We start from the raw sequence: 26,973 nt of genomic DNA, 5'->3' as shown, positions 1-26,973 counted from the left end.
CAATTCTGGTACAGCAAACAGATCACTCTGAATGTGAGGCCCTGCTCCGAGCTGGGAACTTTGCTCACATTACTGTCACAAGTGAATCACAAGACAGAAAAGGGACAAGCAGGATCCTCTAGCAAGAGTGGGCCAAAGCTGTCCTTATCAGAAAGGATGCAGGACCGTGAACCTCCTCCCCGCGTTCATCTGGGAGACATATGTAAAAACTGTCGTGTGCATCCCGGGTCTCACGCTTATAAATAACCATCTATCCCTCCATATCTGTGACCAGGCGTCTCTTTCTCCAGTTCCCAACGGTGCTGGCTTTTGCCCTCCTGAGTAAAGGAGAGTTGCCTGAACGAGCTCAGGGCTTACGACATGCCAAACTGCTCCTTCTGCCGAGGGCTGAGAAGGGCAGGACACCCCTCACCTGGTCCCGGGCATCCACACCTCCATGCTGGCTCTCACAGCAGCCACCCCATCTTCTCTACCCGCAAGCGGAGGCTCGATGCAGCAAACTGGGGACCTCAGCAAGGCGGCTCGGCAGCTCCGACTCCTCCGAGCCACCCCCCTTGCTCCAACCAAACCAGCATCTCCTGAGCCTACAGGCTGCTGATAAACGCAGACAGTTGACAAAGTCACCAGAGACCAGTCCAGATCTACAGTCTTTTATTTTTTTTTTGAAAAGGGAAAAGCAAGGCCAGACCAGATTCTGCCCCGGAGCCTGCGTGGCAAAGCAGAATCTGGCTCCAAGTGTTTATTTATAAATCTCTACATACATGTACATTTGAATTCTGACAGAATTAATTCTGGCATCCAGCTAATTCAAAGCATTCCTCCCCCATCACACTACTGTTGCAGGCCAGCCCAGCACAGAAGCTGATTATAAAATGCTGCACTAGCCAGGCATTTCTGCAAAGGCTTGTGCTATTGAGCATTCAGCCTTTCCTTGCTTGGCTATTTCATTGTTTCGGTGTCGATCCCTCCTCTCTTGCCCTGTGTCTCCTGGTTACTTTTGTCCCTGCTCTGGAAGCACTGCTGCTCTCAGCCCTATTTCAGCTTCAGATTAAAAAAAAAAAAATTACATGAAATTAAAGAGAAGAAAAATTACCACCATGCACCAAGACTTCCAAGGGCTGTTTAAAAATAAACAGATAGGTAACATGCAAAAACCAGGCCAATATAGGCCCAGATCTGAGGACAGAAAACCTGCTGCCTCCCTCAGAAGCGCAACTAAGAAATCCCTGTGTGGTCACACGCTGTCCTCTCGAACAGAGAGGAGAGAGGTCAGGGCAGCCAGCAATGTAAGAGCCTCTTTATTCTTGGGCAGTTGCACGAATCTGATCACTTGGGCCCTTTGTGAGACATGGAAATGTGCCTTCTCCTCCCACCCCCTCCAACAGCCTCCGTTCTTCTCTCCCCTGCTCAGAAAGGGGCAGAGGCTCATCTGCATGACTCCTCGCAGCACAGCTCCAGAGGTGAAGAACAGAGCAGCAGAAAGGATGTGGCCCCCCTTCCGGCAAGACCTGGCTTGGGCCAGGCGCATGGGAGAGCTCGAGGACGGGGCTTTGCTGGAGCAACGGAGGGGAGGAGAAGGGAAGAACATTCCCGGGACTCACATATTCCTCAATGGACTCACCTGGGCTCCCACGTGTGAAGCAAAAGGCTGAGGAGTGGAGGGAAGCCAGGGGGTGTCACACTGCAAGTCAAGTCTTTCCTACTTTTTTCCTCTCCACCATGACCATAGGCTCCAGGAGAGCTGCACAAACCACACCTGCATGCCAGCATCTATATGACACTTACATAAATATCACGGGTTAGATTTAGACTAAACAAGGGTCTGGGCAAAGTTTATTACATTCTCATCACCAGCCAAAGCTGGGTTTATACCTGCTGGTTCAGAGACCAGACCAGAACACCCCTGTGCTAGTGGTGAATTAGAAGACACCACCACAGGGAGGGGTTCAAGGCAGAAAGTTCTCTGGCCAGGGCTGTCCGGTGCAGGTGTGCAAGGCTGGGCCTAGACATCCTCACCTGCAAAATACAGCTAACTGCTATATACTACAGTGGTGTTGCTGGGCTTTAACTTGTTGCCACTCCTTGCAAACAGCTGAAGGTCCTTGGATGAACCTCTCTCTTTCTCTTCCTTCCATCTCGCTCTTCTGCAGCGCTCTTCCATGCAGCATCTCCCATCGTGGGAAGAGAGCATTCCCCGCTGCAGCCCCTGCCCTCCCTGGCTGCTGACTCCTACCTCCGCTTTATCAGCTCCATCTCTTCCATCCAAGCCTCTTCCCTCCCAAAGGCATTAAGTTGCCTCCCTGTGCCCCCCATCTCTGTTGTCATCTCTCAGATGACTCTGTATAGAAGAATTGTGGCTGCGGGTTTAGAACAAGCAACCACAGGCAACCCGATGAGTTAAGGGCAAGGAAAATGCCCAGGCTTAGCAGAAAAGCAGCAGGAAAAGCCCTTAATCCAAACCCCAGGGAGGCAGGAGACTGTTCCAGTTCAGCCGAAGATCTGGGAGCACTAAGACACCCACAGCTGTTTTTCTAGCAAACCCGGATGGGTTTGTACCAGTGTGGCTTGGCCCCCCGAGATCTCTCAAGGGCAGCACAGGTTGCTATCGGTTGAACGTAAATTCTCTGCTGTCCCTGACAACAAAGCACAGCAAAGCTTGACAGATCGATGGCGGCGAACAGCATGGAGCTAGAAAGCAAGGCTAGGTGGGTGCTGGGATTTCTGCGACTGCCCAAGGCCTGAGAAGTCATTATTCATCAAGGCAGTTTGACCAACTGACAGCGTCCCAGGGCACAATAATCAGTCACATTTAGCAGCCTGGCGCTGGAGCTGCAAGGCCCCTGGGCAGGAACAAGGGGCATCGGCAAAGCTGGGGGAGGAAGAGACCAGGTCTAAACTGATGGGGGAGGAGAAAAGGGCTGGAGGTTCACTTCCAGGGGTGCTGGAAGATGGAGGGAGCAGGGGGAATTTGACTGCACCAGCCCAGCTTCATAGGACCTAGTGCCAAAATTAGTGGGGAGGGCTGGGTATGTTCAAAGAGCACCGTGGGGAACACCTGCCAGGTGCCAGCCCACACTACCTACAGTCACGAGAGCTAAATTACACCAGAAAACTTCAGCATACACACTCACACTGCCGCCAACGAACTGCATGCCGCGCTTCTCATAAACAAGTCATCTGGAAAATAAGCAAGCCCGTAAAAATCCAGCCCATCGCAAGTTACCAAACCTGTTTCAGAGTAAAACAACGTACAGCAGCTCAAGCCAGGAGCCTGGCAGCGGAGCAGACCCCAGTCTCCCCAGCACTGCGGCTCCCTAGCTCTCTGCTTAACATCTTTAGCATAGATGCCAGTGGGAAGATGTGACATGGGACTTTTTCAAACAAGAAGGTGTCTCTGGTGTCAGAGCCATCTATCAAAGAAAAACTAGTGGCATTTTCCCTCTAGAGACCTAGACTTTCTGAACTCAACAGCAATCAGCTGGGCAGCTAGGAAAAGCCAGTGGCCATCTCTGCACTGGGACTGGTAGCCAGTGCTGGCAAAGGGCCAGAGTTCCAGGTCCAGGCCTGGGATTCATCTCTCTGTGCTTCTACCAAGTGCTCGCCTCTCCTTTCTCCCATACTTTAGGAAGCACCTGATCTGAGCTTATTTGGGGGACTGCAAAGAAAGCCCAAACCCACTGCAGGCCAGATGCACCCAGAAACCCAATCCCTGTCCCCCCGGATTTGCCAAACAGGTGCTGCTCCATGGATGGAGCCGCACTCTGCTCCTGCACGATGGCAGAAGGCCCCCAAATGTTTTCCCACAGGACTCACCCCCACAGCATGCTTTGCACATTTGCTCCCTCTTCTTAACACTCAGAAATATTGGAGATGCTCAGAGCACAGAGGAATTTTCTCTCGGCTTTATACAAAGGTGCAGTAAACAAGGGGAAAGCTATCTCCATCCCTTGGAGCAACAGCGAAGGGGAAGCAGAGCCCCTAGCACCCTCTCCACTAGTGGCATCCTCAGCTCCGTAAGCAACCGTGTCCAATACAAAGAGGGGGTTAACACAGTGGTAACATCCAGCAAATGTTTGGGTGAGCCCCTTTTGCATATCTTTGCTGCTTTCTGACCTGCCCGCTAATCCCAGCAATGTATTCCTTCCCCCCATCTTTGGATGAAGCGGGGTGGGGGGGGGGGGGAAGTAGTAACATATCAACCTTAAGTCGGAATAACTTTCTTTTTCAACCTTGGAAGCAGATTCCCCCATGCCTGGGAATACCAGGCAGGAGGCACATGTCTCTGGCAGGAAAGGCAAAGATGGAAGAAAAAACATTTCATTTTGAGACCTTGACACAAATAAAACCTCCAGAAGCAGAAAAAGAGGGTGGGTTGTTGGCTTTTTTTTTCCTCTCTCTCTCTCTCTCTCTCTCCCCTCTAAGCGCTACAAAAACAGGAAACAAAGGAGAAAACATCTCACAAGGGGGAAGGGGAGGTAAGCGTTTTATACGCCCACGAAAGAAAGATTAACCACATACTTTATTTACTGTTTGTACTATGGTTGCACCTTTGAGTTCATCCAATCCTGAGTCAAGGCTGTGTGGGTTTGTGCAGCACCTACCACTGAAAGGTCTCTCTCCCCCGAAACAACCCAAGCACAAGCCTCCACTTTGGGTAACTACTCCATGGACACCCTGCCGCCTCCTACGCCAACCTGCTTCCAGCATCTTTGGGCCGGCAAGAGATCTCCTGCCCAAATTGCTAGCTTACAGCTGACAAAGCAATAGGTCTGTCCCCAAACTGTTTCGAGTCCCTTTGCCCCCTCAAATCGGTCTGCAAGTAGCAGGTGAGATGCCCTCCAAGGTGGACTGGCAGCAGGGCTGCTGTAATAAGCACTAGAAAGGGGCAGTTTGCAGACTCCCACCCCTCCTCTGGGCTCCGGGGGTCACCTCCGTCGCTGGGCTGGTCTCGCCCACCGTAACGCCCACAAATCCCCCACGCCACATACCAGGCGGAGGATCAGGCTCCTAGCCTCCAAACTTTGACTCATTTCTCAATTAAGAGCTTCCCGAACAGGAGCTCCAGAGACACGCACGGAACAAATCTCTCATGACCATTTGCTCCCGGGGCCTCCTCCAGATCTCACAAGCCCAACGTTACTCATTCGCCCCCGTCACACTAATCTCCCCAGCCCGGCATTTCTCGCCAGCCCCAGCCTTCTGGCAATGTGGGGGCTTGCCGCATGCGGCGGTCCTTCCCCAGGACGCTCAATGAGCATATTCACCCGCGTCGGATGAGCAAGCAGCCAGGAATCCCGGGCCTGACTCCTGCGCGCAGGGAGCCGCCGCTGGCTGAGCGCGCGCAGGACGGTACATGCACGCAGCCTAATTGGGGAGCCGACACGGCCGCATTCCTCTCCGGGACCGGCTCACGCGGCTCGGCAAGGGGTGGATTTTAACCAGAGCCCTGCCCAAGGCCACACAGCGAGCGAAGGGGAGAGCTGGCAACTCGTCGGTGGTTTTTCTTTCCCTATTCCAGCCGGTTTGCAGAGAAACTGCTTGAATTGCAGGGGAATCCTGCAGGTATACCGTCCCCCAGCTTCGAGCTGTCCTCCGTTATCCCAGCACCTAACCTAACCGCGAGCACCGACCTTAACCGCGAGCCCAGTGAGAAGAGACAAGCTTATTACTGCACAGAAGAGAAACTAAGATAACAGCCATGGAGGTGCTAAGGGATTTGGCCAAGGTCACGCAGTAAGTCTGCAGCTCTACTATACGGCCTGACACCTTTGGTGCCCGGCCACGTCTCCTACGATTTCACACCAGGGCCAAAATTCAGCCTAGCCGGTAGTAGTTACGTGCCAGGCCATTAGTGGCGCGTATCCACAAGGAGCAGCGAACATCCAGCCATAACAACGGCAACAACAACAAAAAAAATGCAGGGAGAGCGGGAATAGATGAGATCAAAGTGTCCTGGAAAAGGACCTGGAAAAATACTTTAGGTCCCTGGCTAACGCTCCCGGGAAATACACACACAGGCAAGCCTGTCCCAGCCCCACAGAGTCCTCCCGGGGTGGCTCTCCACCCTGGCAGAGAGAGACAAAAATGACTTCCTATAAATAGAAGCAGAAAAGTGCTTCTCAAAAAGCCTGGCTGGGTCTTTCCCCTTCCAGGGTGTGTGGTGGAGCTGCTGGCACCTCCGCGGAGGTCTCTGGTTTTCCCCCAAAAAACCTGGAGAGGAAAATAACCTTCCTGTTAGCTCACACTGGCTCCTCGCTGCACAGAGCCACCTCCCCCCCTCCCAGGCCTGGCCATCCAATTGGAAAGTAATTATACTGCAATTTTTATTTATGACTCTTTTTTTTATTGCTAAATGGTGACTCATTTTGGCAACATTAAAATACACAGGAAATCATCCCCATTTTACAGTAATCACCATTCAATTCATTGTTAAATATTTATTCGGCAGACTAGCGCTGGGCCTCTTCCTAAGGGTCTAACCAAGAGCCTTGGGGCAGCCGGGAGGGGACGCGATGGCTGGAGGAGGCCAGCGGGTTACAACAGGGCTGCCTGCGGGGCGGTTAAATGCCCGCCAATAATTTCAGGGTCTAAAGCCAGGGGTGAAAGCTCCTGCCAGATGGTCCAGCCACAAGCAAAATACAGGCTTACTTTCCCCCCACACCAGCGCCATGCCCCACACTGCTTTTGGGATGGCGCAGGCCTGCACACCCTCTCCTTAGAAAACCCCATTATTTGGCCAAAACCCAATCCTGAGTCCCCACGAGCAAGAGGTCCTGCTTCCCCCCCCCGCGCAGGGGGGAGGCTGGGAATACGCTGTCTAACGCCAAGCTCTCCCAGGCTCAGACCTCACTGGGAGGAATGGGAAGGCTCACGCCAGGCTTCGGCAGAGGCGAGGAAGGCAGTGGGAAGAGGCAGCAGGCTGACATTCCCCAGCCTTACAATGGCTGGGGTCCATGTCCTCACGGCATGGCTTTGTCGCCCCCGGGAGCGAGCTGCCTGAAACCAGATTTCAGGGCGATTCAACCTCCAAAGCAGGCAGCTCTTCCATCTTGCCCCCCCGTCCGGCACCCCCCAGCCTGCCCTTGCTCAGCACCCAGAAGAGGACAAGGCCCTGGGAAGGAAAGGCTCCGGAGCAGAGGACACAGTCAAGCTGCTCTCTCTGCCACTGGTTTTTAGCATGTTTCTCTTAAAGCCATCAGCTGACCCTGCTTTGAATCACAGTGGGGCTGTACCCAGGCAGGAACCGGGGGAAACTGCTCCTCAAAATCCCCTCCGCTCTGCAGACTTTACCTACATTGCGCTCGGACCTCTACCCTTCCCCGCTTAGCCGCATCAGCGAGACACTGCAAACGAACCGAGCGGATGCAGGTCCTACGGCTGAACGACTTCAGACGGCTCCCAACCCCGACCCCCCTTCCCTGCGGGAACCCTTCCCCCACAGGGCAGGGAGGGCCGGGAGAACAAAACCCCCCGCCGCCGCCTCCGTCACCGTTTAGCAAACGCTGGTTTTCCCCATCTCTCCCTGACAGAGCTGTAATCTAACATGTCTGCTGCTGCTTACTTCCTCCTTTCTACCCCAGCGCCGCCGAGGGCATTGGCAAGGCACGGGGAGCAGGTCGTTACGTCAAAGGGTTAGCTGCAGGAGCAGCGAGGAGGAGCAGCACCAGGGTGCATGTTGTGTAGGCCCTACACAAACGCAGGCCTCTCAAAAAGAGCCAATGAAACCCGCACGGCACGATACCGAGCGGTGGATCCAGGCGAAGGAGGGAGAAAACACCTAGGCGAGCTCAGGCTGCCACTATCAGACACCGCATCGCGCTCCCTAGCAGGGACCCGCCACGCTCTGTTGAGGCTCCTTCCCAACCTGACCGCTCTGGCGGTGGGGAACCTCTTGAACCCCTTTCCGGCCGAGTCTGACAGCAGGCTGTGCTTGGCAGCAGTCTCAGCTTTGGGGGGGGGGGGGAGGCAGGCAGGGAGATGGGCTGCAGCGCCGGATGGGATTTTAACCCATCACAGAAGCCTGGAAATTTCCCGAGAGGCAGCTCTCGAGCGCTATCGCCAGCAGCCCCCCACCCGCCCCGGGGCGCTGCCCGGGGCCCAGCAGGCGTGCCCCGCTCCCGTCCCGCAGCGGGCGCGAGACTGCAGAACCACTTGGCAGGGCCCCGCCGACCCGCGACGGCGCAGATGCGCTGGCTGCTCTGACGGCTCCTCGGGGCAGAGACCCTCTGCGCTGCAACCTCGCGTGGCGGCCGCAACGCCGACCCGCCGCGGCGAGCCCAGAGCGGAGGGAAAAGGGAGGACGAGCAAGACCAAAGGGGATCGACTTACCCTGATCTCATTGCGGCGGATCTCCACGTCACAAACCGAGTGTCCCTGGTGGGCCCCGCTGTAGTAGCAGCAGAACTGGCACACGGCCACTTGCTCGGCTTCGCAGTGGTACAGGCGGTAGGCATTGTGCTGGGGGCAGCTCCAGGCCCGCACGTCGTCCGCCTCCACCAGGAGGTGCCCACGGGCCGTGGAGGGCTGCTGCAGGTGGGTCTGGACATGGGACTGGCAGCACGGGGCCTCACACCTCAAGCAGATCTTCTGGGCCGGCAGCGGGGGGCCGCGGCGGCAAAAGACGCAATGCAAGACGGAGGGGGGCTTCTCCAGGTTGAGGGAGTTGAACTTTTCCACGATGTTGGTCAGCTTCAAGTTCTTCTCCAGGTTGGGTTTCTGGTTGTACGCCTGGTTGCACTCGGGACACCGCACCAAGCCCGACTCCTTGGCCCAAGCCTCCCCGATGCAGCCCCGGCAGAAGTTGTGCTTACAAGGAAGCTGAACGGGCTCCACAAAGACATGCAGGCAAATGGGGCAGATGAGCTCCTCTTCGAAACAGTTCTTCCAATTCTCGGCCATTTCTGCTGGCAGGATCTGGCGACTTTCCCCCCTTCTAATCTTTCAGTTTGGTCTACAGATGGACACCGGGGTCTTTTCTCCCTGCAACAGGAAGTCTCGGGGTGAATCGCTGTTCCCCACCCCCGCCCTTTAGCGCAAATAATAAATAAAAACCACAACAGATTTTAAAATTAAGAATAAAATAAACCACAGAGCAGCAGTCTAGGAATCCCAGAAAAGAAAACACACCATCCATGTCATTTCATTAAAAAGAAAAACAACGCAGTCAAAAAAAAAGACGTAATAGCCTAGGATTTACAACCCGAAGTCTTAACAACCCTTAAAAACAATTTGTTTCTTTTGATCCCAGAAGGTGAATCGAAACTTACCAAAGGTTGAAGAAAATCCATACAAAATCCAGTAGCGGAGTCCAAGTTCCATATAAACCTCCTAAATTTAGCGCTCCGGATTTGATTTTTCTTTTCGTAGGTTTGCAACTGACATTCAATATTTTAAAGGGACTTTTGTCCCCCACCAACCCGGCTAACAGCTGAGAGAACAGACTCGCTCAGATTTTTTTTTTTTAATTATTTCTCCTCCCTTTCTCCCTGACGGGAGTTCAGAATTAAGAGTCTTTTAAAGGAAACAGATCAAAGGGTTAAGATCCAAAACGGGAAAAGGAGGAAGATTAAAAAAAATAATAATAATAGCAACGATGACGGTGATGAAAAACTGAATTCTCTCAACGGCCCCGAAGATTTGCTTCTAACCCGGCAGAGCGGAGGGAAAAAAGAAAAAAAGGGGAAAAAAAGACAAGACAGAAGAAAAAAAAATGGGAAGAATAAAACCTCTCGCCTGCTTCAAAATTGCGAGGTCTTGAATGGGAGAGCTCCGAGGGAAGACAGGCCAATCATTCAGATGAAATTCCAGCCCCGAGCCCAAAGCAACCCTCCCAATCTCTCCCTCCGTTCATAAATAGGAATGAAAAAGAAAATGGGTTTCGCAGAGGGAGGGAGGGAGGGAGGGAGAAGGGGGGGGGAGGAAGAGAATTTAAATCCTATGAACCAAAAATCAACCTGCTCTAAATTCTCACGAGGGGTTGGGTCCTCTTCAGGAAAAAAAAAGGGGGGGGGTGTTTAAAAAAAGAAAAAAGCCGATCTAGTCTAGTTTCATTCCCGCTCCGGAGGGATCCCGAGCGCAGGGAACGAGGAAGGAGCCCCCGAGGGGAACAATGCGGGGGGCGCCGCGGCCCGGGCTGGCGGCGGGCGAGCCGGCCCCCAGCGCAGCGCGCAGCGATCTCGGAGCGGCCCCTTCCCCCGCGGCTCCGGCCCCTCGCCGTCCGCCCTCGGACATGAACGCGGCTCCTCCTGCCGGATCCGGCCGGGGAAGGGGGTAGAAGGAAGGAAGGAAGGGAGCGAGCGAGCGGGCGGCGGGCGGGCGACTCCCGCAGAGCCGAGTCAGCCCTCAGCCATTTTGAGCCGTGCCCGACTCGAAAGCGGAGGTCTGAGGTGCGGGGAGAAAGGCCAAAAAAAAAAAAAAAAAAGGGAAAAAAAAAGGAAGGTGGCGCCGGGGGGGGGGTGTCACAAGGCGGCAGTCGGCGCCGCGGGGCCAGGCCGGGCGCGGGGGCTGCGCTGGCCGCTGCCGCCGCCGCCTCAGCGCCGCGCCGGGCACCCCGCGCCCGCCGCGCCGCCGCCCGCCATCTCGGGCTCGCCGCGGGCGCCCCCCGCGCCGGCCGCCCCCGCGGGAGGGGGGAGGGAAGGGGGCGGGACCGCCCCAACGGTCGCCTCGGAGCGCGCGCGGGGGGGGGGGGGGCGGAAGCGGCGCCTCGGGAGCGGCCCGGCCGCGGGAGGGGGGGGGGAGGGGGGGAGCGGCGGGGCTCAGCGGCGCCGCGGGGGGGCGAGCCGGGGCGGGCGGGGGCGCGGCGCGGCCATGGAGGCGGCCGGAGCGGCGGGTGGGTGGGGGCGTGTTGGGGGGGGGGGGAACCAGCGGGGCCGCCACGCGGCGGGCGAGGGGGCGCGGGGGGGCCGGTCCGCGGCGCTGGGTCCCGCCGGGCGCTGCCGCCGCCGCCGCCGCCTCGAGCCGCCCGGAGCTGCGCTGCGCTGCGGCCGCCGCCGGCCCCGCCCCCGCGCGCCGCGTCACGCGCGCCGCGCCCCGACATGAAACGGCGCCGCCTTAAAGCGGCCGCGCCGCCATGGTGGGGCCCACCGCGGTGCTCGGCGCTGCACGGGCCTCGTGCTGTCGCCTAGAGCCTCGCCGAGGGGCGTTCGCCGTGCGTTTTTCCCCCAGGGTCTTTTAAAAACCAGCCCCCTCCCCCCCCCGGGTTGGGAAGAGCCCCCATCCCTGGGAAAAGCCCCCATCCCTGAGAAGAGCCCCATCCCTGCGCCCGCCTGGCGTGATGCTCTCCTGCTCCGGGATCCAGCCCCGTACCCAGGCCCTGGCCCTGCCTCAAGGGCTGCCCGGCTCATGCATGCGTGTGCGTGTGTGTGTGTGTGCATGTGTGTGCAGGGCTCCTCTTCGGGAAAACCACTGAGCCTTGTCCCTTGTCCCTTCCCCATGCGAAACCAGGGGGAAACGAGGGGTCGAGACAGGCAGGCGGCCCGGCCAAGGGGGATTGGGGGGGGGGGGACGCAACGGGGGGAGCTCGGCTTTGTCCTGGGACAAATCTGGGGCTGAGCGGCCGCATCTGGGGTTGAGCGCTGCATCTGGGATTGAGTGGCCACATCTGGGGCTGAGTGACCAAATCTGGGGTTGAGTGGCCACACCTGTAGTTGGGTAACCAAATCTGGTGTTGAGCAGCCGAATCTGGGGTTGAGCGGCCACATCTGGCGTTGGGTGACCACATCTGGGTTTGCGAGGCCACACCTGGGACTGGGCGGCCACACCTGGGGTCGGGCGGCCACACCTGGGGGGGGGCGGCCAGGCGGGGGGCGGCCTCGGTGCCACCGCCGGCGGGGCGGGCGCTGGCGGGCTGGCAGCCCCGGCCCGCGGGGTTTCTCGCTGCGCAAACGCGGCGAGCAGCTGCCCTGCCGGCGTGACTCATTTCCTGCTCTGGTGTCACGCTCTGGTCGGGCCAGTTTGGCGAAGGCTTTTTGCACCCGCGCGCTGCCGCCGCCGCCGCCGCGCTCCCTTTTCCTCCCTCTCCCCCCTGCCGCCGAGGGCCGGGATGTGCATGCGCTCAGCGCCTGGCAGGATGAGGCAGGATTTTCAGGAAACGGCATCAAAACCACAAACCCTTAAAAGAAAAGAAAAGAAAAAAGAAAAGAAAAGAGAAGAAAAGAAAAGAGAAGAAAAGAAAAGAGAAGAAAAGAAAAGAGAAGAAAAGAAAAAAGAAAAGAAAAGAAAAGAGAGAAAAGGGTAGTGGGGCAGGGATGGAAACCCTGGAAACTCGCTGCAACGCGGCAGGATGGCTCCGTGCCGGCCAGTCCCACCACACCGGGAAGGGCGAGAGGCTGCAGAGGGAGCGACTTCCTCCAGCCCCAGGAGGAGGAAGGAGCTGGCGGTGCCCAGCCGGCTGCAGCCCCGCAGCCGCACTCAGCCTTTAAACCACCCAAAACGCCGCGGGGAGGAGGGAAATTCTCGAGGCCTCCGTTAAACGTGGAAAAAGAGTCGCGCTTTACGTTCGGTCCCACTTACGGCTTATAAATGATTACTGCGTGTTTTAATAAACGGTTAATCAAGTGTTGGAGGCCAAACAAGCTGATGGGCTGCTTATTACCGTGGTTTATAACCTTTTACGAACGCCTTCTGTCGAGGTACTTATAAACACCCATACCACGTACTTCTCGTGCCTTGACACGTTGGTCACATCTGCTCGAAATTTATTAACTCTTGAGCTGCTCGCTAATGGGCGCCTAATAGGAGCCCCGGTGTTTATTTTCATTAATACGCCGAGAGCTCGGCAAACACACGTGGCCGGGCGGCAAATTCGGCCCCGGCCCCGCTCACCCTTGGCGCGCCGAGCCCGGCGGCACCGTGGTGCCTTTTGCCTTCAGAGCGAGCCAGAAACATCCAAATTGGAAATAAATCAGCGGTGGGGGTTTTTGTTTTTTTCCTTGTGTGTGTCTGTGTGTGCATGTGATTTTTTTTTTTTACCACCAGGACAAACAAGGGAAGTAAGTGGGAGATTCTCCATCTCTCGAAGTCATCGCGTCAAGGCGGGATGTCTCTCTGGAACGCGTGCCCGAATCAGGCGAGGGGTGCAGGCGAGGTATCGGGCTCAGCGCAAGAGTAATTGGGTGAAACTCGCTGGCCTGCAAACGCAGGAGGTCAAACGAGACGATTTAATGGCCTGAAAATCCGCAAAAACATCCTTGGCCGTAGCTTTCGACACGCCCCCCTGAAGCCCCCCTCGCGTCACGCCGCCGATAACGCACCAAAACTCTCAATAAGCTGGATATCAAGAAAACAATTTCAAATAAAAGCCTCCCCGAAATCTCCTTTTAAGGCAAAGCCTGGGATCCCCACCGCTGGTTGCGGTGGCTGCAAGCCCGCGTGGGGGGAGCTCCTGGTCCCCCCCCCACACCTTCTCTTTTTTATTATTTTTTATTTTCTTCCCTTCATTCCCCTTTTGCCGGAGGCTTCGGCTATCCCACCCCGTGCAGCCTGGCCTCAGAGGCTCCCGGCGCATTTTAACAGCCCCTTCGGGTTATTTCCCCCCAGGCTGCTGGGTGAATTTTGGTGACGCCTGGCAAGCGCTCGCCCCCGCAGGAGCAACGCGCTGCCTGGGCGAATCGCCCCCCCTGCGCACCGCAGCGCCCCATTTCCCCCCCCCAGCGGCCTGTTTGGGGCCGGAGCGCCAGAAAATCCGAGGAAACGCGAGCGGCGGGAAAGCGCCTTCAAAATACTTCTCTCGTCGGGGGGGGGGAAAAAAAGCACGGGCGAAACCTAACCGCGTTTTTGGGGGGAAAATCGCTGCAAAGCTGCAAAATTGCGGCAAAGCAGCCGCAAAACCTCCCCAAAACACGAGGGAAGCGCCCCTGTCTCCCGCCGGCGCCTGGGGCGCATCCTCCTGCCCGTCGAGGCTCCCGGCCGCCGCTAGCCGCGTTTCGGCTGGGAAGCGAGCCCCAGCCCTCCCCTTCCCTCCCCACGCACCGCTAAAAAGGAAAAAAAAGAGAGAGAAAAAAAAAGGAGGAAAATAAATAAACAAATCCGCTCCCTCTCCTGGCTTGGCAGCTGCTCGCAGCCCTTCCGGTATTAATTAGGGAAGCTGCCGGCGTTATTAGCAACAAACCGCTCCTAATGAAGCTCCGAGCCGCAGCTCCAGGAGGGGCTCCCAGCCGCCGCTCGCTCCTCGGAAACCTTGATTAAATCCGCCGCCCGAAGGCGCTTTCGGGCCGGGGCCGAGGCAGGACGCCCCGGGGGGGATTTCTGCCCCCGGGGGACCCGATCCCACCCGCGTCCGGGACGCGGCAGCCGTGTCCTTCGTCCCCGGGGTCTTCCTCTCCCGGCTGACTTCGGGAAGCGGCCGCCGAGCCGCAGGGCCCGAGGGGTCTCGCCCCGAGTGCAAGCAGCTCCCGGGTCCGCTTTGCGCCACTAACTCCGCAACGAAGCCTCGGGGCAAGCCTTCCCACGGATTGCTCCCGCTAAATCCGGGCAGAGCCCTCAGGGACGAGCGGTGCTCCGGATCGGTGCCGGATTTCAGCTCCTCGCCCCTCTTTCCCCCCCTCCCGCCCTTCCCCTGCGCGCAGCGAGCTCCCTTCCCCCAGCTCCCTATTCCACCCTTCCTCTCCCTGACCTTAAAGGAATTTATTACTGAGGAGTGTAAAAAGATTACTGCAAAATCGTTCTGCGTTACTGGGAAATCATTGCAACATTAGCTCGGTAATATTTTTTCATAAGTGTTTGCCGTGTCTCTCCCCCGACGCGCTCGGTCTCGGCGCGCGCTCGCGCACGCCCCCGCAATTCCCGCTGAAGCCAAGAGGTGCTTGGCGGAGGACGGGAGCTCCCAGCCTGACCCTGCCGTCACCCCGCGCCCGCCGCAGCCGCCCGCGTCCTCCCCGCCGCTCCGGCTCCTCCGCGCGACGCGGAGAACGGCGCGCTCCATCCCGCCGAGGAGGCCGGCAGGGCCGGGATGAGGAAACGCCGGCGCGACGCCGCTGCGGGGACGGGGCCCCTCGCTGCAGCCGGTGTCGCCCCGGCCGGCGCTCGCCCCCCAAAAGGCCGCACACGAGGACGCCGACAGTTATGCAAATACGTTTAATGCACTTGGGATACACGGGAGGGAAAAAACGTTTAGTGATTCACAAAAATATTACAAAAGTCATGTGCAGGCGAAACACACCCAGCACCGCAATAACAATGTAAGAATTTACATTAGAAACTAATATAAAATATTTAAAAACCTCTGCTAGTTTAGCTTTCCATTTGTTTTTTTTTTTTGTCTTTTATTAAAAAAAAAGGAGGTGGGGGGGGAAGAAAGGCCATCTACAAGGTACCGACACGCCGGCTGCAGAAGCGCCGGCTCCTTCCAGACCAGTTCGGTAGCGTCCTCGGAGTGCCGGTAGGAAACGGCCACGCGCACGCAGACCGCACACACTCGCACACGCACACGGATGAACGCCGCAAACGCTCCCCTCCGAGCCGCCAGCCGCCGGCGCCCCGAGAAAACTCTCCTTTGCTCTAGGTTACGCAGGAGTCTTCCAAAAGACAGAACAACCGGTGTCCGCCACGACCAGCAAAATTGCCGTCCCGTCAAAAATAAGGGAGAATATCCGCCTGACAGAAGGAATAAGAATTCCTTCCGTAAGGAAGAGCCTTCGCGCCCGGCCCGCGCCGGCTGATGGGGAAGGGTTTTGAAGGGCCAAGATCCCCTCTTCGGCTCGGAGCGCGACCGTGGCCAAGCGTCCCTTGGCGCCACCTCCGATGGGACCCGGACCACGGGCTCGGCAGGGGCTGGTCGAGCCCTGCAAAGTCCTTCCGCGCGGCTCCCGCCCCGCCGCCACGCTGCCCGCAGACGCCGTGTTTCCGTAGGACCCGCCGCGCCGCTGCCTCCCAGCCTCGCTGCCCGCGCGGCCGCGGGTTTCCGGAGCCGCTCGCACCACCACCGCCGGCCCCCGGCGGAGGAACAAAGGGGCCATTTTGATCTCCAGCCTCGGCACGAGAGAGGAGAGAGGAGAGAGGGCGAGAGAAAAGAGCAGCGCTCGCAAAACAGAGCAATCGGCAGGAAATTTTCCTCCAGCTTTTAAAGGGCTTTTTCTCTCCCCCCCCACCCCCCCAATCTCTCTTCCTCTTTGCAAAGAGGGGAGACACAGCGTTAAAACAGTTTAAAAATAACAACGTGCCGGAGAGCTCGCCGGCAACGTCCGCCACGCGCGGCCGCTCCTGGGCCGACGCAACCCTCGCCGCGATCTTTTGGCCCGGGAAAGGGACCTGGCTACCTTCACGGCACACTCGAAACGGCGTTTCCGTTTGCCACTTGCTACGATTTTATGGCCCGTAAGCAATTTCAGGGCCAGCAGCGTGGCAGTGGCAACGGGGAGGCGGAGAAGTTCATCGCACGACAGGTTCACTGCCCGCGAGAGGCAGGTCAACGCAAGGCTGAGTTTAAAACACACTTGCAGCCTCGGGCTCATTCGCCATTTGCAATTTTGGAATTGTGTCGAATAGAAGGGTTTTTTTCTTTTCTTTTAAAAAGAGAACAAGCAGGCAGTGGACAACAGAAAAACGCTACAAAAATAGTTAAGTTGCTACAGAGCTCAGTTAAAAACTGCAACAGTCCCAGAGACCTAAATTCGGCTTTCTACAACCTTGGGACGCAAGCCTCACTGGCAAACGTGCATTTAGAGATTGCTTCTGATGCAGGGTGGCCTCCGCGCAAGCTCGCTTTTATCGGCGGGGGCAGACGCCCAGAAAGGGATTCGCAGTTGCTTGACGATTCATCTGCCCTTGCAGCTTCCCTCGAAGGAGAAATAAGGCACAATATATACTCTGAAGGGAGGGCAGTTAAGCACAGGAACGAGCCGCCGGGATGTGGTGGAAGGGGAAGCCGCTCGCTGCTGGCGGGGGGACCCCCGTCTCGCCGGAGGCAACGCCGCAGGGAGCTCGGCTCCAAGGACTTGGCGCAGCCAAGCTGCCGGGTGCAAGGCCGTGCCCGGTGCGATGGGGACATGGGACTCATGGGTCTCCTCTGGCCTGAAGGCCCGTGGGTCTCCTCTCCCCACCTGACGTGAGGTTGCCTCGCCCCCGCCAGATACAAGGCTGCAAAGTGGGTCGCGGACCCTAGACGCCTACCTAGGAGGAGGCGATAATCATCAGGGCAGATGAACAGATGAGCAGCTGAGACCCCTCTTCCCTCGCAGACCTTCCTTCCAGCGAGCAGTCCCGAGAAACACGCCATCGGGCAGACGTGTTTTTCAGCATGGCATCGGAGAAGGGTTTTTGTGAGGGGCTGGGGGCCGTTCGACGGAGCGGCCCAGGAGCGAGAGCAGCAGTAAGTCCCCTTGCAGTGCCGGAGATGCCGTAAGGTACGCGCTGCCCTGAACGAACCTGAGCTGCCGATGCAGCAGGGAGCCGGCTCCCCGCTCCCCCACCAAAAGAGTCTGGCCCCTCCAAACCAAGCACTGCTTTCAGCTGTTTGGTTCTTTTTAAGTTACACCCCCTAAACATTTCTACTTCTTCACTTCCCCACTTCTTCAAAGAGCATCTGATGACCCGACGGTGTCATCTGAAAAGCCACGCGAGAGCAACAGAACATTTGAAGTGAAGGGCTTCACAACATCATTTCAAATCACTGCTGGCAAACCTGTGTACAGCAAAACCAATATACCGCCGTCCTCAAAGACACTATACACAGCAGGCACCACCTATCTAAGCCACTGAAAACATCACCATAGGTCACACCAGCTGCAACGCTGACTGCTCTGCTCAGATACATATGCTGCATACTTTAATACTGAAACTGCACATTCTTTCTCCCCCTTTTTTAACCAGGTGTTGAGAGGGAAAGTAGTCCTGGCTTTGGGGATTTCTCTTGTTTCAGAGTTGTAGTCCCATGCTGGATTTTCAAGGCATCGCTGTAAATGCTCTTCGTCTTTGGAAACATCCCTACCTATCTGCATCATGAGACTTCTGTGGGAGGGAGAAAACCTGTACCCACTTCTTTGAAACTGTCACTTATATCCAGAGCACTACCTTTAGCCAATGGGTTTTGGTTTCATATAATCCTGCTTCAGACCTTCTACACAATCTAGAAAAAATCAGCACCCGTGGAGCTACCATCTCAGCAGGTTTGGGCTAGAAAACTACTGTGGAATTTGCAGCCACTGATACATTTCCCTTTTTTAAACTTATTTGCCCACTACAATACATAGGTTTCTTTTCTATTATTTCCTTCGCACGCAGGCATGCCCCCTTGCCCCAAGAGGAAAATATCCAAAGGCAAGATCTCACTCACTTGCCAGTAAGCCAGCCTTTGGCATGATGGCAAACTTGAACTGAATCGGGGAGGGGAGGCCCTGATGGTGCAGAGTTCTTTACAATACTGAATAACATGCAACTTTCTTATTCTTTGAAAACTGTTGAGAAGCAGCAATATGACCTTGGAGCTTAAGGGTTGACTTTCACCAGTTTATGTCGTATAGTTGGTCTAACAATAAGACAGCGTTTTCTATTTTAGCAGGTTTTTGTCTAGACTTTTCCCCCTTAACTGAATAGGAAGATTTCCTTTCCTTCCCCTCAAACCAATTGTTATCGGGCTACTATCTGTGAGAAAGTGTCTCAGAAATAGAGATTTCTGGCATGCCACCTGTTCATAACTCAAATACACAGAACTATATATAAATACATGACATGGAACAAAAATACACGCACGCACACAAGGATTCTGGGTGGATTTTCAAATGCGTTCAGTGTGCTCCCTCCGAAGTCAATGAAAACCCAACCCAGAGCGTCTGATGAGAGTAAATACGGTGAGGAAAACATACACATAAGAGAGGCAGAACTGGAGCACAAGCCAGCGTGGAGGAGGTGCTTTCTCTGCGCAGAGCACTGCCTCCCTGCTGCGAAGGCTCAGCGAGTCTGAGGTTCACAGGGCAGGAGGTCCTAAGCTTTCCAGATGTGTGTCAGGGCTCAGAGAGGCTCTGATAGACTTCTCTCTGCCCCGTGCTGATCTCTGCAGGAACAGCAACAATTGACCTTCCAAACGTCCCTTCTCCACCAAGATGTGGATTTTGAGCTTCTTTTAATGAGAGCTAGCATCTGGAAACAAGGAAGAGCAGCCAGCGTTGTGGCACCAGGCCAGCTCTGTTGCAGGCACCCCCAGCAAGCTCGTGTGAGAGTAGTCCACGGGCTACTGTTTGCAGATGGCTTTGGGTAAAAATCCTAGTCGTTGCCCTTTTCCTGACTGACACAACTGGCCGTGTGTTCATTATCTTGCGATGGGGCACTTGGGCACGTCGTTTTTGAAGCTGGACTGGTAAATTTTCCTGCCGTTTCCTAGCCCATACTGGCCCTTGGACATGCATCTACAGTGCAGAAGAGACAGTACACGCTTAGTGCTAACCAGGACAGTGGAAACTAGCCAAGAGATCCGATGGATGAATACTGTCTGCCACAGCACAGAAATCACTCTGGCTGCCACATTGCAGATATCTGAAAGTTTGCTCTTTCGCAGCAGGATTTTAAGATGATCCTCTGAGTTCAGACAAAATGACAAACTCATTTACATGTAAATTGCTTCCGTAGCTTTGCAGAAAGGAAGGTTCTGCCGAGCAGTGTTGGACCCTGCATTTGGCCTGCCTTAAATTATAATATAACAACAATTATAATAATACAAATACTACTTTGTACACAAAGCACGCCCTCCCCTGCAAACCCTGGCATGCTTCGGTAGGTCCTACAGCCCTCTAGTCAATAATCACCCTCTCTGTACAGAGAGACATTGAGTGACTTGCCTGAGGCCACAGAGGAATTCTGTAGCAAGTCCAAGGAAAGCTTTGTGGCTCCTAGCTCTGCTTCTTGACCAACACTAACCAGCCCCAAATATATGCAAAAAACATCAAAGCCGACCGTGCCAGGAAGAAATTAAATCAGAAAACAAACAGAAAACTGACCCTGGGGTACTGTGAGGCCTCTTGGACTTTGCTGTTTGATCAGGGGAGCTAAGTGTTAAAAGCTTTTGTTATATCTGTATTAAGATCACACGGCTATTGCGCATAAACCGGGAAGAAAAAACGGCCCAGTTAGCTCGTACGTAGAAAGGGGAGGAAGAGAAGCTGCACCTCCCCGACAAGGAGTGAAGAGCTGCCACCAAAAGGCAACAAGCAGGGAAAGGCTCGGGGAACATGCATCAGAAACAAGCCTGCAACAGCAGCGGGGGCAACGCCTGCGGCAGCTTGCTTCAGCACATCCACAGGGGCCAGCGTCTCAGGACAGAGCCGCAGCCTGCAGGGGACACAGTCCTCTGCACACCACGTTTTGCTCCAAGGAGGAGGCCACAGGGATCCAGAAGGAGAGGGACATCTCAAACAAATCTTGATGCTTTACAGTCCAAACCCCCCTGAAAAGGGATGCCAGCCACAAAAGAGCCAACGCAGCAAGACTGAGGGGGAAAAGGGAGTTGTGCTAGGGCACAACCCTGCTGGAACAGGGAGGAGAGTTGGCTTTACCGCGGCTGAGTCTCCTCTGTGCTATGCCGGGGCAGTGGAGATCTCCCTTTCACATGCTTTTAAGCAGCCCGCTGGATCCTGCCGAGCTGCTGAGGTTGTCCCTGTGAACAAATGGTCCTTTCTAGCTTCTCAAATTCTGTACAATAGCAAGGAAAAAATACTTGACAGTATCTCTTTAAAGATAAACACACTGTAAACAGGAGATCTCCCCCGCCCCGGTAGCTTTCTTCCTCCTGCTTGTGCAAAACCAGAGGTTGCGACCTTCCCTGGGGTTCAGGCACAAGGACAGGATGCGCGAGAATAAAGTTGCCTCTGTTTGCAGCGATACCATAGCTAATAGCACCAAGACCGACACTTAAAACATGCCTAATTTGAGGGCAGGGAGGATCTGGGTTTGTTTTTCTTGACTGAACTAGAAAGTTCATCTTTAAATCTGTTCAGCTTCAAGCATGTGAGCTTTTGGCCTCCTTTAAACAGGGGAAATACCATTCCGTTTCTGAAAAGCAAAAAAAATAGCACATGGAAGAACAGTTCTGCAGTGAGTAAAAGTTTGGCTAACAAAAGGACTCCAGAGTCACGTAAAGAACATTTAATCCATGGATTATAGGCTCGCACCTGGCAGAATGCATGTGTAAATACAGGCGTGCAGAGCGTCTACACCCTGGGCTAAGGCAGAGGGGAGTTCTGTCGCTAGGAGAGAGAAAGGATTCTTACTACTAATTTTCATAGTTAAATATTTCTCACTCGCACTCACACATACGCAGGCTGTTCCCAGAGAGCTCAGCCCTGGGAAGGATAAAGGAAAGGGCTCAGTTCGGTCTGGGCTGGTGCTGAGTAGCTCCTCTTCTGTTTGCAGTGGTTGTGCAGCAAACTCTTTCATTTGCAGGCAGAGTTTTTACTGCATTAATTATCCTGTGAGTCACTGGGTAATGGACAGTAACTTGGCTCTCCCAGTTGTTCGAAGGGTGTAATTCAGCTCTAATGCAGCGGGTTGTCGAACACAGCATCTGGCAAGATGGAGACTTTCAGTTTCTTTTCAGGCCAGCTGTACTCCTTTGGAAGTTTAAACTGCAAGACAATAAAGAGAACCAGTTAATGTATATCACCGCAACCTAGCCCACAGAAAACCAAAGTCATTGCAAAGGCAGGCAGCCCTCTGTTACTATTATTTTTTAAAACAAGAGGCCACTAAGAAAACATTTCCCCATCAGTATGTTTTGGACAGCAGTGGACATTAGATAATGTGGCCTGTGCCTCAGCTGCCAAAGTAAAGCTCCGAGATTTCAGCCCCAGCATTGTTTATTCCATCAGACGGATTCTGGAGGGCGACTGCTCCCCTCACCGCTTCCCCTCCCCGAGCTCATTGAAAATTTGCAACACACAAGTATCTCCCCTCCCACTTGACCATGTCCGTTTCCCTTCAGCTACCCCCTGGCCCCAAGATCCCTCCGTTTGCTTTAGAGAGGGGATTACGGCGGCTTTAAAATTCTCCCCCTGCACGGCGGGGTGCACGCGAGACAGCGTGCTTCTGCGAGGTGAAAGAATCGCAATGGTTTGCAAACGGCCATCAGCTCCAGGAGGGCGAACGGCGCTGCCCGGGCTGGGGGAGCCAGCGTGCCCGAACAGCGCTGCGCTCGAGCCCTACCCACCTCCGCTACAAAGGTTCGCCGAGCAAGCGCCTCTACAAAGCCCTGTATTCACACAGGCGCTCAGCTGCTCAGGCTGTTTTGCAAACATTGACTGAAGCACATGGAGCGGAGATTTTTGCCCCAGTCTGGTTTACACAGCACTGTCTCTGGCAAACGTTTCTCGAACAGTGCAAGTACGCTGCTTCCACTAGCCCTGACGCTGCTGCAGGACACACTGCCGTCGGCTGGGAAGTCACCCCAACATCTCTGACCCCCAACAGGGCTGCCTGGGGACAGAGGTCCGAGAAGCCCTTACCATCCCCTGTCACAGCCATGTTTGAGCAGGGCCCGTGCATCCATGCAGACCTCTCAGAAACAGCTTTGTCGGGGGGAGGGGGAAAAAAGGGGGAGCTGAACCATTGCAGAGAGGAACAACACGGGCCATTCCCAGGCAGCAGCATCCCTGCAAGGGTTAACGTGGACCAGGTCCTCCCAGGCCCTTCTCGTGCAAAGGGCAGGCAAAGAGAGAGGTGCCATGTAGCAGGGGGGACTTGGGGCTTCTGCAGGGTTGACAAGTGCATCCCAGAGCAGGAAAAGTCCCCTCTCCATGACATTTCAGTTTTGTTCTCACTGCTGAGCTGGCAAAGACGTGCCTAAGAGTGGAAAAAGTCCAAAGAATGCAAACACCCTAGATGCAGAGCTAGTAAAGGCTTCAAATCCTCACGTGGCAGAATGGCAGCCTGGATATTTAAAGCTGCTGTTTGCGTTTGAGGCTTTTATAGACTCTGGATGTGCCCCATCCAGAGCTGGATGACAGAGAGACCTGGAGCAGCATTTCAGGCAATCCCACTGCCAGGCCTGAGGGTCCACAGCACGTGGGGGACAGGTCTGGAAACCAGGCGGCAGGGTGACTTTGTTTTTAAAACTCTGCTGCACTCACAGCGTAGTACCGTCTGACGCCACGATAGTACCTGATACCCCACAGGGATGCGAGGGGTATCCAGGTAGGATCCTGCGCCGTCAACGACACTCCAACACAGAGGCAGCTAATTCAAGATGATTATAGCGGGATCCTCTCCTGCGAGAGTCCTCAGACCAAGGTCAACATTGCTGCAAGCTACACAGGGGCTATGAAAATTAGAGAGTTGGTGTAAGGGGACAGTGACGGGTGAATCATTCGTCTTTATCCAATTAGTTGTCCTTCCTGTAAGCAGCCTGTTTCTGGAGGACATTACCATACACTCAGTGGCAGATTCCTGCTAAAGGAGCTCCCCCTCCAGCTGTCTGCTCCACTCTAACAGGTTATGAATTTGCTGCCGAACTCATGCCATTTGCAGCTCGGGTATGAGGGTAACTGGCAATTGGTACCCGTCGACCTCAGTATGCTGGGCTGGTGGTTCGGGGTCTGAGCCCTGCTCTGGCAGCAAGGCAGGAGGATCATTCAGGGTAACAGCCACCATAAACTCCCACTCCTTAGCCTCTAGGAAACATAAACAGTCCAAGCCCCACTTAGGGCTGTTTTTTTAACTCAAGTCCTGTGTATAGCCTGTACCATATAATCTAGTGGTCCTATAGGCCCAGGGGATCCTTCTGAGTTTAGCGTCTAGGGTATGCAGAAAACATGCTACAGCTACTCAGACAGATAATTTGGCGTGAATTTCAGTTTCCGCTGGTGGCTCACTACACAGCGAAGGAAAGACTCTCTGCAGCACTGACTGGGCTTCCTTCTATCACAGGAACATCATCAGCAACCAGCCAGGGCTGCTGAGGAACGCATTAAGTTGGCCCAAACTGGGATCCTGTAACTTACAAATCCTTGGAGGAATCTGGACGCTGAGGGATCACATTTCATGCAAAGCATTTCCTTTTTATAAACAGGAGTGGTTCCAAAGCAGCCCTCTTGGAGAAGTCATCCTTTGCATTCGTTTATTTTTTACTTTTTAATTCAGCAAAGTCACAGTAACTCAGAACCAAGCGCCTGTTCGCTTTGCCAGGAGCTGCCGTACCACTGCCCTGCGTCTCAGCAGAGAGCGATAGCACATGAGCTGCCCAAAACCTTAACTACAGGGCCTTCAAATCGAGTGTTCCTGGGCATCCATGGCACTGGCAAAAATGAGCTTTGGATTAGGTTTAACCAGACAAAAGCTGGCCTGAAAGTCCCTGCACAGCCAGCAGCGTGCTCCTTCACTCACACAGTGAAGAACACCCTGGCATTACATCAACTCAGGATTAAACAATTAGAGCCCTGAGATTTTCCTGGGGGGAAGGGAGCGGGGGGAGGGACGGGAGGGCTGCTCGACAAGCCAAGGAAAGTTTCTTTAGAGTCTGCAGGGAGCTGTAAAAAATGGGATTAAAAATATTACATGTCATTTCTGCCACTGCTCTTTGAAGTCAGGCAGAATATTTATATGGCATGCATGGGAGACAGGGTGTTAAATGTTCCCCAGGAAGAGATCACATGGCAGGGGGAAGTTTAGCACCACACAGCAAAGCTTTATAAAGCTCCCTCTGCTGCCGCAGCTCAGGGCTTCCAGGCTGGTGACAGCTTCGGGGTATTTGGATACCGGCTGGGGAATGCTGCCGGTGGAAAGGATCCCTGGGGCATAGCGTACCTGTCTCGCTGCCCGCGCCCCTCTCCCCTCACAGGGAGGTTACGCAGCATCCCCCTCAGTACCCGTTGCTGCCCTGTATCTCCTGCCGTCAGTTCTCCTCTCAGTGCCTTAGTTCACATCAGCAGAAGCGGAGGCCTAACAAGGCCTCGAGTCTACGAGGCAGGACGGCAGCCGGCCCGCGGAGGGCAGGGGCAAAGCAAAGCTGCAGAACAGGGCGAGCTGTGCCATTGCTCGCGGGGACGGTACGAGGGAGACATGGGAACCACGCGGCCTTACTTCCTCCGGAGAATTCAGATCTTCTAAATCTTCCAGCATTCTCTCTACAAACTCTTCGGTCAATAGGATCTGCAAAGGAAATACAGTTGTTTATGCTTTTATATTCCCAGTTTTAGCTAATTGCCAAGTAACAGAACTACTTCTGTACAGAGCAGACTGTATCAGCTCACTTCTCCTTCCCCCGTGTCCTTCTTTCCCGCAACACAAAGGTTTTGAGGGCAAGCAGCTCATAACTTTGCCTCCCACCCCAACCGCTGCAAAAAAATGTTAAAATTATATGGCAATCATTTTCGACCCTCAGTTATCTTCCTCAATCTAAAATTAGAGGCTTGGCTTCAGACAGAGAGAGTGGGAAAGGAGGAAAAGGGGTCAAGATAACAACGGCCAGAAAGACAGTGGGAGACAGAGCCACTTTCATCCAATTCATGGAAGTTAAGCTTACAGTTTAATCAGGGCAGACCAGTGCAGGGAAAGCCTGAAACCCGTACGGAGCTGGTACTCTGGGCACATGGAGGGCTCTCGCCTGGAGTGCAGCTTGTCATTTAGACAAATGAAAGGTTCGGTGAGGGAGGTGCTCCCCGAGGTGCCCACAGTAGGAGCTGGAGGCCTTGGGACCCCTGGCCTAGGCTCTCAGAAAACCCATTCGGCTCTTTCCCAAACTTGCAGATTTTCCCCGCTCTGAGTTGTATCTCTCACTTGCTGATCCCGTGTGCCTATACCGGGAAAGCTTTTGGCCCATCTCAAGGCCAGGCTGGCAAGCACAAAGTGGCCCAGAGAAGTGGCTTCTGACAGGTCAAAGTCCCCAGCTGAGGGCCATAGCCCCAGCTGGTCCTGGCCCCCAAGGACGCCTAGCCACACAAACCAGAGACGCCAGAGAGGAAACCAGCCCCAGGAATTCAAGGGGAAAAATTCCCATCTTCTTTAAATAAACGTGTGATAGCTAAAAACAAACACGTTCTGCCTCTCTTCACAACAGCCATGAAGGCCAGAGCTGCACGCAGGGCAGCTGGTTTGGCACAGGAGTCGAGGCGGCAGTTGCAGGACGAGGCAAACATCCCCACGCAGTGAGGGGGCGTCGGAGCCACATTCCTGGGAGTTAGGTTGCAGCAGTATCCAGCAGATTATTCCCATTTCAACCTACAGGTTTGTTTCTTCCCCACTGCTCCTCCTTTCCTTCCTTCGCTCCACCCTTTCCTCTATCTCTGGCACTGCTTTCCACCCCAAAGCAGCCATCAACCCCCGTTCTCTTTTCTCACCTCTCCCTTTCCCTGTCCCCTGAGGCATGAGCTCCGTGCTCCCTCCCAGAGAAGAGACCTCTCCAGCATCAAACACTGTGGGAGCCTGTTGCCCCCAGCCCCTTTTCCTTCTGCCGTCTCCTCTAGCTCCAAGTTGGAAGAGGAGCAGCCAGGCTGTCCCATCTCAGTGCAGGAAGCCATGTCCCGTGCCCATGAGCCCCTTGGTGCCAGTAACATCAGTGGGGAGTGCGTGACCGCTGGGATACTGTGGGCTGTTCTGGGAACACATGAACTAGGCAACTGGACAGATGAAGAAAGGGAAGACTGATCTCCCTTTTCTTCTGATTGGCAAGAGACGTGACCCAGAAAAACCAAATCCAGACCTGAGAGCTCCGAGGTGTCCCAAGTTCTCTTCCCTTCAGCCTTGCCACCCTGCTGCTACCACACACTGATTTCCTGGGGGCTGAGGGAACTATGACCTTCCCTCTCCACCACATTTCCCTCTTAGCTTAGCTCAACCAGCAGCAGGCTCCAGGCCAGGGTTTATGACTGAGCTGCTCCGCACAGATGCAGGCAGCTCCACCAGGCCTCTCTGATCAGACCTCGAGCCTGGAAAAACCTTGCTTTAGCTATGAGCCAGGATCTTGCTGCTTTGGACAGGACTCTGCAACCTGGCACCAATCTGCAGACTGGCAAGCTGAGAAACATTGCACTGAAACACGTAGTATCACTGCAAACTACT

General features: G+C 55.0%; 2 protein-coding genes across 3 annotated transcripts in view; both read right to left on the bottom strand.

Annotated features, from left to right (window-relative positions):
- TRIM8 (tripartite motif containing 8) overlaps positions 1 to 9,806 on the bottom strand; it is a 37,404-nt gene extending 27,598 nt beyond the window's left edge. The window contains exons 1-2 of the mRNA XM_067300185.1: positions 9,267 to 9,806; positions 8,329 to 8,979 (exon numbers count right to left, since the gene is read on the bottom strand). Of these exons, the coding sequence (XP_067156286.1) occupies positions 8,329 to 8,898 (570 nt within the window). The 5' untranslated portion in view covers positions 8,899 to 8,979; positions 9,267 to 9,806. The remainder of the gene's footprint in view (positions 1 to 8,328; positions 8,980 to 9,266) is intronic.
- A 5,251-nt stretch (positions 9,807 to 15,057) lies between these two features.
- Positions 15,058 to 26,973, bottom strand: part of SUFU (SUFU negative regulator of hedgehog signaling) — a 100,139-nt gene continuing 88,223 nt past the window's right edge. For both annotated transcript variants that reach the window (XM_067300183.1, XM_067300184.1), the window contains exons 11-12: positions 24,997 to 25,065; positions 15,058 to 21,548 (exon numbers count right to left, since the gene is read on the bottom strand). In XM_067300183.1, the coding sequence (XP_067156284.1) occupies positions 21,459 to 21,548; positions 24,997 to 25,065 (159 nt within the window). In that variant the 3' untranslated portion in view covers positions 15,058 to 21,458. The remainder of the gene's footprint in view (positions 21,549 to 24,996; positions 25,066 to 26,973) is intronic.

This window comes from Apteryx mantelli, chromosome 7, assembly GCF_036417845.1.
Source record: "Apteryx mantelli isolate bAptMan1 chromosome 7, bAptMan1.hap1, whole genome shotgun sequence".
NCBI lineage: Eukaryota > Metazoa > Chordata > Aves > Apterygiformes > Apterygidae > Apteryx > Apteryx mantelli.
Note: the sequence above shows the minus strand (reverse complement) of the source record. Positions and strands in the feature narration are given on the sequence as shown.